The sequence below is a fragment of the Leptonotus elevatus genome, chromosome 1, assembly GCF_054856555.1.
Source record: "Leptonotus elevatus isolate MCC_2025b chromosome 1, RoL_Lele_1.0, whole genome shotgun sequence".
In the NCBI taxonomy this organism is placed as follows: domain Eukaryota; kingdom Metazoa; phylum Chordata; class Actinopteri; order Syngnathiformes; family Syngnathidae; genus Leptonotus; species Leptonotus elevatus.
This window is the reverse complement of record NC_141239.1, coordinates 28485290-28497774: the sequence shown is the minus strand read 5'-3', so window position 1 is coordinate 28497774 and position 12485 is coordinate 28485290. Positions and strand designations below refer to the sequence as shown.

Here is a 12485-nt window from a genome sequence, read left to right as displayed (position 1 = left end):
ACACAACGCAAAATGCGATAGGCAGGCTAATGGTAACATATTAAAATAATAATTATGCTCATAGGCATAATGTTTATCCTCTGAGAAAAGTGACTATATTGTTATTGCAATTTATTAGTGACAGTCTTCACTGTTTTGTCGTTAAATTGACATGTAGTAGGTCTGTATGTATTATACTGCCCCATGGGGGTCAAGGCATGTACACCACAAGGAGCAGCACAATGCACAAATTCTTCGTTCTTTACATTTTATTGAGTTATGTTCTAACTTCTCACCTTATGTCTTTCATACAGTACAATTCTGTAAAGTCTTCACTGTGCACTTTTTTTTGGGGGGGGGGTGATGGATTGAGATTGATCTCTATGGGGAAAGATGTTTTCAGATGCCATTCCCACATTCTTCACTTGATTAGGCTGCTCTTTCTTCTGGACTAGTGTTTAAAAAAAGCAAAAGCAAAATGCATACCCTGTCACATGACGAAAACCCTTCATGTTGTACATACATGATAGTGATGTGGTGACTCGGGTTGATCTGATGCCCGTCGGCGCCCGAGGTAATCAGCTAATGCTTCCTGTAGGTCATTCCACTGTACAGGCCATTAGGAAAGCATTCCTCTTTGCTTTAGATGCTATCTGAGGTCCCGCTCCCATGCCGTCGGACATTTACATTTTCTTGCCTTTGTTTAGAATGTTCAGACAAAACACAGCTGAGGAGAGGGGGGAAAAATGTGTCTTGACTCCATACATCTGTCCTCCGTGTCAGCCCGCAAAGACCAGAACCGAATGAAATTTGAAACGTTTTAGCCAAAAATGTTTCCACGGTCAAGGTGTTTTTTGCAGAAACGTTTCAGATTTCGTCACGTTCTCCCGCTTCACGTTTAAGCGCTCTCCTGCGCGGGCCATGCGAAGGTGAGTGACAGCAGGCCGACGTGCGGCCGGGCAACATGAGTGAGTCACCAGGATGGAAATGGGACGGGTCCGACTCACAATGACCTCTTGAGTATACTACACTTTCCAATGTGCCTCTTTCCGCTTTTGGCTCATGTGTTACGTGACATTGGCAATGTATGTGTGTGCGTGTGCGTGTGTCATCCAGGTAGTGTGGATAAGGCCCCTCCTTCCCCCAATGAGGTGAAAACCCTCCACATCCAGCAGAATTCCCCCCTCCCCCAGCCCACACCTGCACCCCCATTGACAAAGGCATGTCGCGGCTCTTCCTGCTTTTGGCAATGCTCCTCGTCTCCGGCAGCATCCAGGTTGGTCCGCTACATGTGCACACAATGGACACAACAAGAGGTACACCCATTGGTTAATTGAATCAAATCCAAGATTTACAACAATCAGAGGTATCGATTTGAACAATATGTTTATTCTTGTGGTTGTTGTTGATATTCTTACTTTGCCATATATGGTCATAGATGCTTGTGTGGTAGCTAACAGGTTTTAAAACAAACATTTTGAGTCTCTCTTTTTTTTTTTTTTTATAAAGTGCAAATTGTTTCAAATAAATGTAATTAGGGCTGTCAAAAGTAAAGCGTTAACTCTGGAGATTAATTTTAACTCGTTAAAGCGTTACAAAAAATGTATTCAGTTTTATTCACTTCCTGTTACGGCCTATAACCTGCAGCCAAACTTAGCCACTGGTGCAAATACAGACATAGGTAGTTTTACTTTCAGTTTTTCTTGACACTTGCTGTAATTTGTGCACTTTTCAAATCCAAATAGCATATTAGATGTGCGTCTTCATATACCAACTTAAAGTGAAATAACTTGCTCAAGTTCCCTCCACTAGGCTTCGCAAATCAGCCCCTCTCAAATGTGCTGCCTGCAAGCGAAAAGTTTCCATGAGAAAAAAAGATGGCTTGTAAAGCTGAGTCTATTTTGATCGTTTTGTTTAACAGCTGTATTTTACTGAAGTATTCTATTCAAGTACCCAAAAAATTTGATGATAAATATACTTTCTATTTCATGATTTTACTTTAATTCCAAGATTTTACTCAAGTAAATATCTGTTACAAGCTTTGAAGAAAAAAGTAGAAGCAGAAGTAGAAAAATTTGATTAATCGCGATTAATTAGTTAAAAAATGTTAATCGTTTGACAGCACTAATCTATTACTGGTGTTGGGCCAAAACCTTGTTTGTTCAAAACGACATGATTTTTCAGCCATTATAGAGAATACATTTTCAAGACTTTAAATTGGTTAATAAAAATGACACCCACACACGAGGGCTGACCAAAAGCATCGATTTTTGAAAAAATATGAAATTTGCCTAATTGTGACTTCCAAGGAGCGATATTGGTGTTTTCCATGTGGGTCGTGTATTTCTTCCTCACCTCCGTTGCCCTCTGAGAAAATCCAGAGCAACGTGGTGATGTGCTCATCTAAGCAAACTGTCATGTTTTGTTAACGCCATGTGTTTAATGTCACCCTGTACGCCCCCCCATCATGCCTTGTGTCCGTCTCAAATTCTTATCGCGCTTCTGTCCCACCTGGTGACCACGGAGGGCCAGTAAAAGCATGCAAAGAGTGTATCTGGTATATAGCATATTTGCTCATCACTTGAACCTCCCCTCCCTACGCCACTTTAGATGTCCCCCGCCGTCACCATGGATCAACTGCACGAGAGCTGGAAATTGTACATGGACGAGTGTGAACGCAACAACAGCAGAGCCCCGCCGAGCATTGGTGAGCTAAACTACCCTCATGACAACAAAATATTGCACACGAACAACAAAACAATGCACTAGTAAAAGCACTGACCTACATTTACGACCAAAATATTTATTGCATGAAATTGGATTCCTTTTTTCTTAACACGCTATTGTAATCTTTTTTCAGGGTTCGGAGGGTTACTTTTAAAATGTAATCCATTACAGTCACAAGTTACCTGCTAAAAAACGTAGTTAGTAATGTAATCCAAGTGCCATAATATTAAAGTAATGTAACTATTACTTTTGGATTACTCCAATATTGAGTATGCTCATGAAGACAAAATAAAAATAAATATTACCACAATATAGATTCTATACAATGTGCCCCTTCTATTTGCGGGTGATAGGGACACGGGCAGCCTACAAATAGCAAAAACCACGGGTGGTTGTCGACACATTTGACCTCCAAAGGCGTAAAATTAGCAGGTCAACCGAGTCCTTCTCATTCTGTGCGCAAGCAGTTTTATTGTTTTTACATTTCACTACACTATGAGATTATTCCTATTTCCATTGAGGCTAACTGGAGGACTGTGTTCAACTACAGTGACAAGATAAACTGGGAGAGCCAAGATGAAAGCTCTCATAAACACAAGTTCATGAGTGGAAGCTTTCAGCTTAATGTCAAGATGAAAGCGCCATCGTGGTCTCAACGGTATTGCTTCTGTGTTATTGTTTCCCGCAGTGCTCGTGTGCAACAGAACCTTTGACAAGTACGCATGCTGGCCCGACGGGCTGCCTAACACTACGGTCAGCGTATCGTGTCCATGGTATCTACCGTGGTACCAAAAAGGTATGATTAATAATGTGGCAGTTGATACGTCCTGGAATACTTTTATTTTATTTTATTATTATTATTTTATTTTATTGTATTTATTTTTCCTTAGAGAGCTCAGTATTGTTCATGCTGTAATTTTACCTATTTGACATGTCATCATCATTACATTTATTTTTTAATTTTGAATTTTTTTTAAAATGTTTTTATTAAAAAAAAAATACATTTTTTTTTTATTATTTTTTTTTTTATTATTATTATTATTATTTTTTTTTTTTTTGTATGTGGGTGAGTATGTGCGTGTGTATGTGTGTGTGCATGTGAGTGTGTACTCATTAGTTCACGTCCCGGAATACTTTGAAATAGGTTAAGTGTGTGGTTTTTTGGGGAGTGTAGTTCAGCACGGCCTGGTGTACCAGGAGTGTGACGCTAACGGCCAGTGGCTAACCATGAAGAACACCAGCGAGTGTGACTCCAGCGGCCCCAGTCAGGTAAGGCTGTCCAACATTGATCATTTGAATCCCTCAAAATCCCTCAAAAATGATTAAATGACGCTGTTTGTTTTTGCAGCAGTACTACGGCCACATTCGGATCATGTACACAGTGGGGTACTCCCTATCTCTGGTGGCTCTGGTGTTGGCTTTAAGCATTCTCATATTCTTCAGGTAAAAGGCGAATATCCTTGTTGTGGTTTTAAAAGTGGAACAAATGTGTCCTGTCGCCCAACAGGAAGCTGCACTGCATGAGGAATAACATCCACATGAACCTGTTTGCATCCTTCATCCTGCGAGCATTGTCCATCCTTATTAAAGACGCGCTGATGGAGGCTAACATCGCATCGCAGGACCTGAGCCGGGACCAGGAGCAAGGATTCTCACGGGCCTCCGTGTCACCCGTGGACCTGCTGGTCAACAATGAGGTCTGTGGACAATCTTCAAGACTCTTATATTATGTCAATGTGGGAATTCACACCTAGCGACAAGAAAATTCTCCCAAAGAGGGAATGCTCAGGTATCAGTGAGGAAAATCCATGAATGCAATGACTCTGGCCTGGCAGATAACCGTGAGCTGCCGTGTTGCCGCGGTGATGATGCAGTACAGCATCTTGGCCAACAGCTACTGGCTCCTGGTGGAAGGCATCTACCTTCACAACCTGCTGGTCATCACCGTATTTACAGAGAGGAACTACTTCCAGATCTACCTGTGCATCGGCTGGGGTGAGCCGGACCTCGACAGCTGCAAGTCAGCATAGAAGACTGATGCACAATCATGCTAATAATAATATCGTCATCATTTCTTCACAGGTACACCGTTGTTATTCCTTGTTCCCTGGGTGATCGCTAAATATCTCTATGAGAATCATGAGTAAGTTTCTGCATTGTTTTCATGTTGCCTTTTGTCTTATTGTCTTTCTCAGCTAAACTAAGGTTGAAAAAAAATGTATAAGAAAAAAAATAACTCAAGGTCAAACAATCTAAGATAAACTAAGCTTAGATAAATTAAGATAAATTTAGGTCTCTCAGGGGTGTCAAACTCATAATAGCTCAGGGGCCACATGGAGGAAAATATATTACCAAGGGCCAGATTGGCAAAATCATTGTACATAATAATGAAAAAACATTTCTTTTTAAATGCTGTCAATTTTACGCAGATTTTCGCTATTTGCAGGCCAGCCCTAAATTGCGGGGCCCAACTGTAAATAACACGAATGCAAATGGACCACTGCAACACTTTGCCCATAGGAGTTCCGGGCGTGTTATATCTACCTATTTTGCATATACCTGCATATTGTTCCCAGAATGCATTGTGTGGTGCCGTTAATCAAGTTATAAGGACATTGATCCTTTTCATATGTGTAGTAGAATGTGTCTCTTATTCAGCACGTTTGTGTTTGATTTATGTTAGTCTATGTTTTTAATTTTTTTTATTAAACAAACTAACTTTAAATTGCATGTAAAATAACGACATCCAGAGCAATTCCGTGTACAAGTTGCATTGCTCATCTGAGGATTGCTTGTGAAATTACGAATTTATATGCTTTGATTGTGGCCGGTTGATTAATTGATCCGACATTACTCTTTTTTTTTTTATTAATTTTTTTACTTTACGCAGTCATCTTGCGGGCCGCATTACACCCTTTTGGCCATATGTTTGACACCCCTGCTGTAAATGGTGGCATTTTCCCTCCAAATTTGCTGTTTTTTGTATGTTTTATTATATATATTTTTTTGAGTACTACTAGTACTCAAGTAGGAGTAGTATTACTTTTGTTGCCCATTTATCAGTAGTATAGTAAAAATGAATGGAAATATAAAAAGTCAAAATTGACTTCGCTTGTCAATTTCCAATGTGCGCCCATAAAATTTCAGGTTAGGGGCCACTGTGCTCCTAGTAAAAAAGTTAGTCCCGAACGCTGCTAAATTAATCTTATTTAGGAGCAGATAAAGTGAAACTTGGATACTATAAAAGCTACATTAAGATAAACCAACTATGCTAAAATAACTTAAACTCAGACTGTTAATTAACAGTGCAGGTAACTATTCAAAACTAATAACCTAAGGTAGTTAAGATTAACTAAACAAGGCCAATATAAAACCAATTAAAACAGATTAAGATTGCTTAAATGGCAGTAAACTAAACTAACTATACTAACTAAGTATATTCCCTTAATTGTTTTGAGCAGTGTAAGATAAACGACTATAAAATAGAATGACTAACTAAACTATGACCAACCTAATTAAAGAAAAAAAAAATCTGAGCTAAGATAATGCAACTCACCAGGTTAAACAAAGCAAAAACAACCAAATCTAAGATATATTATGATCTCATAAAATGAACTGACATGAACTACACTAAGCTAGACTAAATATGCAAAACAAACTTAAACTGGGCGGCATGATGGATGAGTGGTTAGCAAATCCGCCTCCCCGGTGCAAGTCGAACCACAAGAGGCCACGGAAAAGACAGTGCTGCTGCTAACTAAAATTAAGATGAGCTCAATTATGACAGGGTGGCGATTTGTACTGTATCACATCTTAATATTTTGAGAAACCATGTTCAATTCCAACATCCTCTGAATACAACTTCCTGGGCGGAGGCAATAAACTAGCAAGATTAGCTTTCATGAACGCCAGGGTGGGGAATTCAAACGTTAGCGCAGCATACAGGACACAGCAGCGTGAATAACAACAAAAACAAAAGTGAGTAATCACAGTAGATGAAGTGAATAAAGTACAGGATATATATGACACCTCGTAAAGTTTATAGCAGTGGATATAAAGACATTTAAATATGGAGTGTAAGCACTAAATAGCAGTGTTGCCTGCGTAGGATCAAATGTTGTCAGATTGTCTTGCTCCCAAACAAAGTCAATGTTGACGCTAAATCTAACACCTCATTAGTGCGCTCACTCCACTCCACAAACTGCACCGCACACACTCTGTTATGAGCAGCCAAATATGGGAATTATGTCAAAGCACTTTTTTGGAAGCCGTCACAGGCGGCTGCCACCTCATTAATATTTCACGTAAACATTCGGGCCGTGGCTTTGTTACGCAAGCGGTCTAAATGTTAACACCGAGTGTTGATAATGCTGTGGCTGTTTTACAGGTGCTGGGGTCAGAATATAAACATGAACTACTGGTGGATCATACGTTCCCCCATACTGGTGGCAGTTGTGGTAATCTTTGTTTACTTGACCATATGTATTTTACTCAACGCGCTATTAAAAAAATAATAATAATACAGTGGAACTTTCCAAGTCGGACACCCTAAAAGTGATACAACTGAAAGCTCAATGAAAATGTTTTTTTTAAGTAATATTTTGTATTTATTTATTTTTAAATATATTTCTGATGGTTTCGTTTTACTCTAAAATCACCAATATTGACAATAAAATTCCCATCATTGGTAAGGAAATTCTGCCATCTAACTTTACTCCCATTGACAAGGAAATTCATCCATAGCAACGAAGAAGCTCTTACATACTGACAAGGAAATTCATTCATTAATATTGATAAGGAAATTCTCTTGAATCCATGATGAAATTTACACACATTGACTATAACATTTTTAAATTTCAATGAGAACATGTACTCATACTGACAAGTAATGTTAATTTTATCCGCCATTTTAAAATGTAGTCTCAGTTTTAGTCCAGTTTAAATCACGATTGTTAGTTTTTATCATAGTTAGTCAACAACAACCCATTTTTATTTAGTCGACTATAAATCTCGCATTTTAATATTTATTTTAGTCCAAGAAAACATAATTATGTTTGTCTTATTTTAGTCAACCAAAACTGTCAGCATTTTAGTCCAGTTTTATTCAGGACATTTTATATATAATTTTGTCAGCAGATTATGTTGAACATTTTGGATTTAAAACCATTTCACATCAAATTTCTACTTCACACACAATTACAGTATATCAACAAGTGGCTACTATGGCTTCGTGCTAAGAGCTAGTAAATTAGCCAGCATTAGTGCCAGTAAGTTAGCCAGCATTAGTTAGCGATTGGATTAACATAATTGTCGGAACGTTATAGCCGTTGGATTAATGTTACCTTATAACTATAATTGACTTTTTTCTTTTTCTTTTTTTACTTTTCAGTGTGAATCCACCTCCTGTCTATCCCGTGTGTTTGTTCGCTAGCTGCAGATTTGAAGGGGGGGGGGGGGGTGTCACTGTGTGTCACATGACAGATTCGCAAACGAGATTTTACAAAATCATATGATTTTTGTTTTGTTTTTGTTCATGAACTAAAATGTCCAAAATATTTTAATCAAGTTTTATTAAGTGAAGTACATTTTCGTCTCGTCTCTATTAGTCGACGAAAATGCATACTGTTTTAGTCCCAGTTAATGTTTATTAATGAGGGTTTTAGTCTAGTCTATTTTTAGTCCGGTGAAAATGTGTGTTGAGGAAATTATTTTTTGTTTAGTTTTCGTTGACGAAAATACTGACAAGGAAATTTTTGACGAGGAAGCTCTTCCATATTGACAAGGAGATCTCCCGAATGAACAAGAAAATGTACCCACATTGACTATGAAATTCTGCCATGTAAACAGGATCTTTTACTCACAAGGAAATTTCACCATAACGAGGATATAGCAACAAAGTAATTCACACCTATGGAATTTCCCATATCCACAATGACATTCACACATACGGACAAGGAAATGATCCCATACCAATTGATAAAGGTAAATCTTCCATGCCAACAAAGAAATTCATCCATAGCTACAAGAAAATTGACCAATATTGATGAGGGAGAAAATCTTCTATATCAACGAGAGAATTCAGCCATATCACAGGATAATTCTGAGATAGTGAAAAGAGAATTTCAACAATATTGACGAGGAAATTCACACATACGAATGACAAATTTCTTCCAAAGCAACCGGTAAATTAATTTGTCCAAGAAGAAAAACTGTTGACAATAGATCAGCTTGTTTGAGAGGTGATCGCCTTTAACTCAATCCCTGCCATTGACGGTTGTAGATGTCAACAATTCATTTGAACTATTTCTATTAGTTTAACATTTTTTTCCACTTTTGTTAATAGTATGAAATTCTAGAAAAAAATGTATTGTACATTTAGAACAGATATAAAATATGTGATTAATCGTGAGTTAACTCAAGTCCTGCAACTAATTACGATTTTAATTGCCCGACGCTCCTAATTTTTTATTGTAATTAATCGTATGACTTCAATAGTTAAACTCACGATTAATCATAAATGTGATATCTGTTCTAAATGTACAATACAAAATGTTTTCTAGGTTTTCATACTCTTGTTAACAAAAGTGGAAAAAAACGTTAAACTAATAGAAATAGTTCAAATGAATTTTTGACGTCAACAGCCGTCAATGGCAGTGAATGAGTTAATAATTTGCAATATGTTGTATGATGAATATGTCCCCAAAAATTGACGCTTTAATACGTTTCTAGTGTGCAATCCAGATGAATATTCCTAAAACTATAGCGCCCTTCCAAAACAGACTGTGACCACACCTCGGCTCGGATTTGCTCCTCAAAGGTCATCTGCGAGCGTTTATATAAGTGCGATTTGTCTTGACTCTCATGTCAGGCCTGTCACACACACACATCCCGCTATTTTCCACGCATTAATCGTCTCGTTAAGTGGGCTGCACCTCGCAGGAATTCCTGTGTTTGCGTTGCCGCGGGGACCAGCGGGCCTGGTTCCCGTTTTAGTGCTTCCCTCTCTATCCCAATCCTATTGCGCTCAAGATGCACATCAGTGGGCAAAATAATCCCTAATCCTCTTGATACACATTGTTCTGATGAGCAGGAAATGAACACCTTGTGTTTGCGCGGCAATATGAAGAAATAATTCATCTCGGGCCGCATTGTCAGTAGGATTACACTTACATTTTCTGGCCTGACCTCAACCCCACATTGTGTTAATGCTAACGATTTGTGTAAGTAACAAGTTACTTGATGCAGTAAAAAGGTCACATCACAAGGGATTTCCATTAGAGGGCACATGCTGTTTCTCGAAATGCCACTTTTTTTTCAAGCCTCTCCCATGCCCATAATTACGCTGTTAAATGATGCAGCCTCGTATTATGACAGTTTACATGAAAATTACACAAACTAATGCATTGTCATATTTTCTGTTTAATGTTGAACATTTTTGCATATCTGAAATCATTTTCTTCTATATCGTCAAGGATATCATATCATATCGATGACAAAATTATTCCATTTCAATAAAGACATTCTTTCACTTCAATAAAAATGGTCTCCAATATTAATGAAAAAATATCCACAATCAAACTTGTGTTCCACTTTGGACGTTCCACTGTCCAGTGCTTATTTTTTTTATGCTAAATTATCTAGCAGACTGTATGTTATCTTACAGATCAACTTCCTGATCTTCATCCATATCATCAAAATTCTCGTGTCCAAACTGAGAGCGCATCAAATGAGATACACAGACTACAAGTTCAGGTGAGTGGGAATTGGAATGTGGATTTGGAAATTTCTCATCTGACCGCGTTGTGGTCCGTCGCAGGTTGGCCAAGTCGACTCTCACCCTCATCCCTCTGCTGGGCATCCACCAGGTGGTCTTTATTTATGTAACGGACGAGGCCACCGAAACCACCATTGGTCTGCGTCTCACCAAGCTGGTCATCGACCTTTTCTTCTCATCATTCCAGGTACAGAAACACGTGAAACGTAGCACATGGCAGATTTACATTTATTTCACATCTGTACAATTTTTACGGTTTGTGGTCAATCAGGAAGTTCATCCATTCCAATGAAAAATTTATTCTATATCAAAAAGCGCAATTTCCTATTGTCAACATCTCCCATATTAACTCATTCGCTGCCATTAACGGCTATAGACGTCAAACATTTATTTGAACTATTTCTATTAGTTTACCATTTTTTACCATTTTTGTTAACAAGAACATGAAAACCGAGATTTTTTATTGTACATTTAGAACAGATATAACATTTGTCATTAATTGTGAGTTAACTAGTGAAGTCATGCGATTAATTATGATTTTAAAAAAAATAATCGCCTGACGCCCCGAATTTTTAATAATCTTTTCTTTAAAAAAAAAAAAAAAGATTAGCAAAAATGTTTTAAAAAATAATTAAAATTACTTCTTTTTTTAATGAAGAAAAGATTATTAAAATGTTTTAAAAAAAAATTAAAATTGCTCTTTTTTTTTTAAACCAAGAAAAGATTATTAAAAATTAGGGGCGAGAGGCGATTACATTTTTTCGTAATTAATCGTATGACTTCACTAGTTAACTCACGATTAATCAAAAATTTTATATCTGTTCTAAATGTACAATAAATTTATTTCTAGGTTTTCATACTCTGGTTAACAAAAGTGGAAAAAATGTTAAACTAATAGAAATAGTTCCAATTAATTTTTGACGTCTATAGCATAATGATGAGGAAATACTTTCATAATGACAAAGAAATCCTCCAATGAGGAAATAAGAAGAACTGAAATCAAGAAAGTCTTGTGCAAAAATCATAAAACATTTACTGATATAAATGGATTTATGACATTTACAAGACATTTGAAGGTCCCAGCACAGAAATCCTCACTTTTGTTCTTGCTGTAAACTCTTCGTCTTCCCCAATGACACGAGTTGCTGCTTTGAGTGATGACTCAGCCTGTCAGTGGGGATTACATGAACATAATGTGCTGCTAACTGGCTGTGTCATGTTGTCACATTACCGTTGACCGTTTGGCCACCACGGCAAAGATGTGAAACTCGACTGATATTTATAGTATGCAAGGGACGCACTCACCAATGAGACATTAGCGCCGCAGGGAACTGCAAAACCCACGCCATACTAAACACATCATTCGAAGTAAGACGCAAATCAATGTAGGTGAATGAGGCTCTTCTGTATTTACTTTTATCCAAGAGGAGACTGAGGGTAGCAACATCGGAGATCGTGAGCATCAGAACTGAGACACAGCAGTAAAATGTTTGCCCTTTCAAGCCACGTATCCCCAAGTGTTGACAATGACCCAGCAATAATTCGACCAATGAAAGACCAGTGTTGGTTCCGTCACCTATTCCCGAATCGCTTGTTGCAAATTCACCCATTTGCCGATTATTTTGGGACTGTCGATTCTTCTCTCTGAGCGGAGGGGCGGAATCCAGACTATGTATTGTTTAAACAGATGTAAGAATGTAATAAGGGATCCTAACTCAACATTTCATTGATGAATGATGAGGTGTCCATGTTGTCTCCCTAGGGTCTCCTGGTGGCCATTTTGTACTGCTTCGTCAACAAAGAAGTAAGTTACCTCCAGGGCTGGATTGGCACAAAAAAAATTGACCCTGGCATTTTAGCATGGGTCTGGGCCGACTCCTGAGTACCTCTGGCTATCACGTAGCTCTGCCACTGATGTTGATGTTTGCTGTCATGATTGTAAATAGATTCATGGGTTTCCCCCTCTAAATTGTGGGCCGCAAAAAAATACAGGGAAATAATTAAA

The 12485-nt window shown here is 38.0% G+C and overlaps 1 protein-coding gene across 1 annotated transcript in view; it reads left to right on the top strand.

The window, feature by feature from the left end:
- Positions 1–12485, top strand: part of gcgra (glucagon receptor a) — a 43668-nt gene that overhangs the window by 29102 nt on the left and 2081 nt on the right. Inside the window, exons 2-13 of the mRNA XM_086088995.1 lie at positions 1096–1255; positions 2590–2686; positions 3395–3502; positions 3881–3975; positions 4055–4149; positions 4214–4403; positions 4542–4701; positions 4789–4849; positions 7094–7163; positions 10370–10458; positions 10523–10667; positions 12243–12284. Of these exons, the coding sequence (XP_085945121.1) occupies positions 1202–1255; positions 2590–2686; positions 3395–3502; positions 3881–3975; positions 4055–4149; positions 4214–4403; positions 4542–4701; positions 4789–4849; positions 7094–7163; positions 10370–10458; positions 10523–10667; positions 12243–12284 (1206 nt within the window). The 5' untranslated portion in view covers positions 1096–1201. The remainder of the gene's footprint in view (positions 1–1095; positions 1256–2589; positions 2687–3394; positions 3503–3880; positions 3976–4054; positions 4150–4213; positions 4404–4541; positions 4702–4788; positions 4850–7093; positions 7164–10369; positions 10459–10522; positions 10668–12242; positions 12285–12485) is intronic.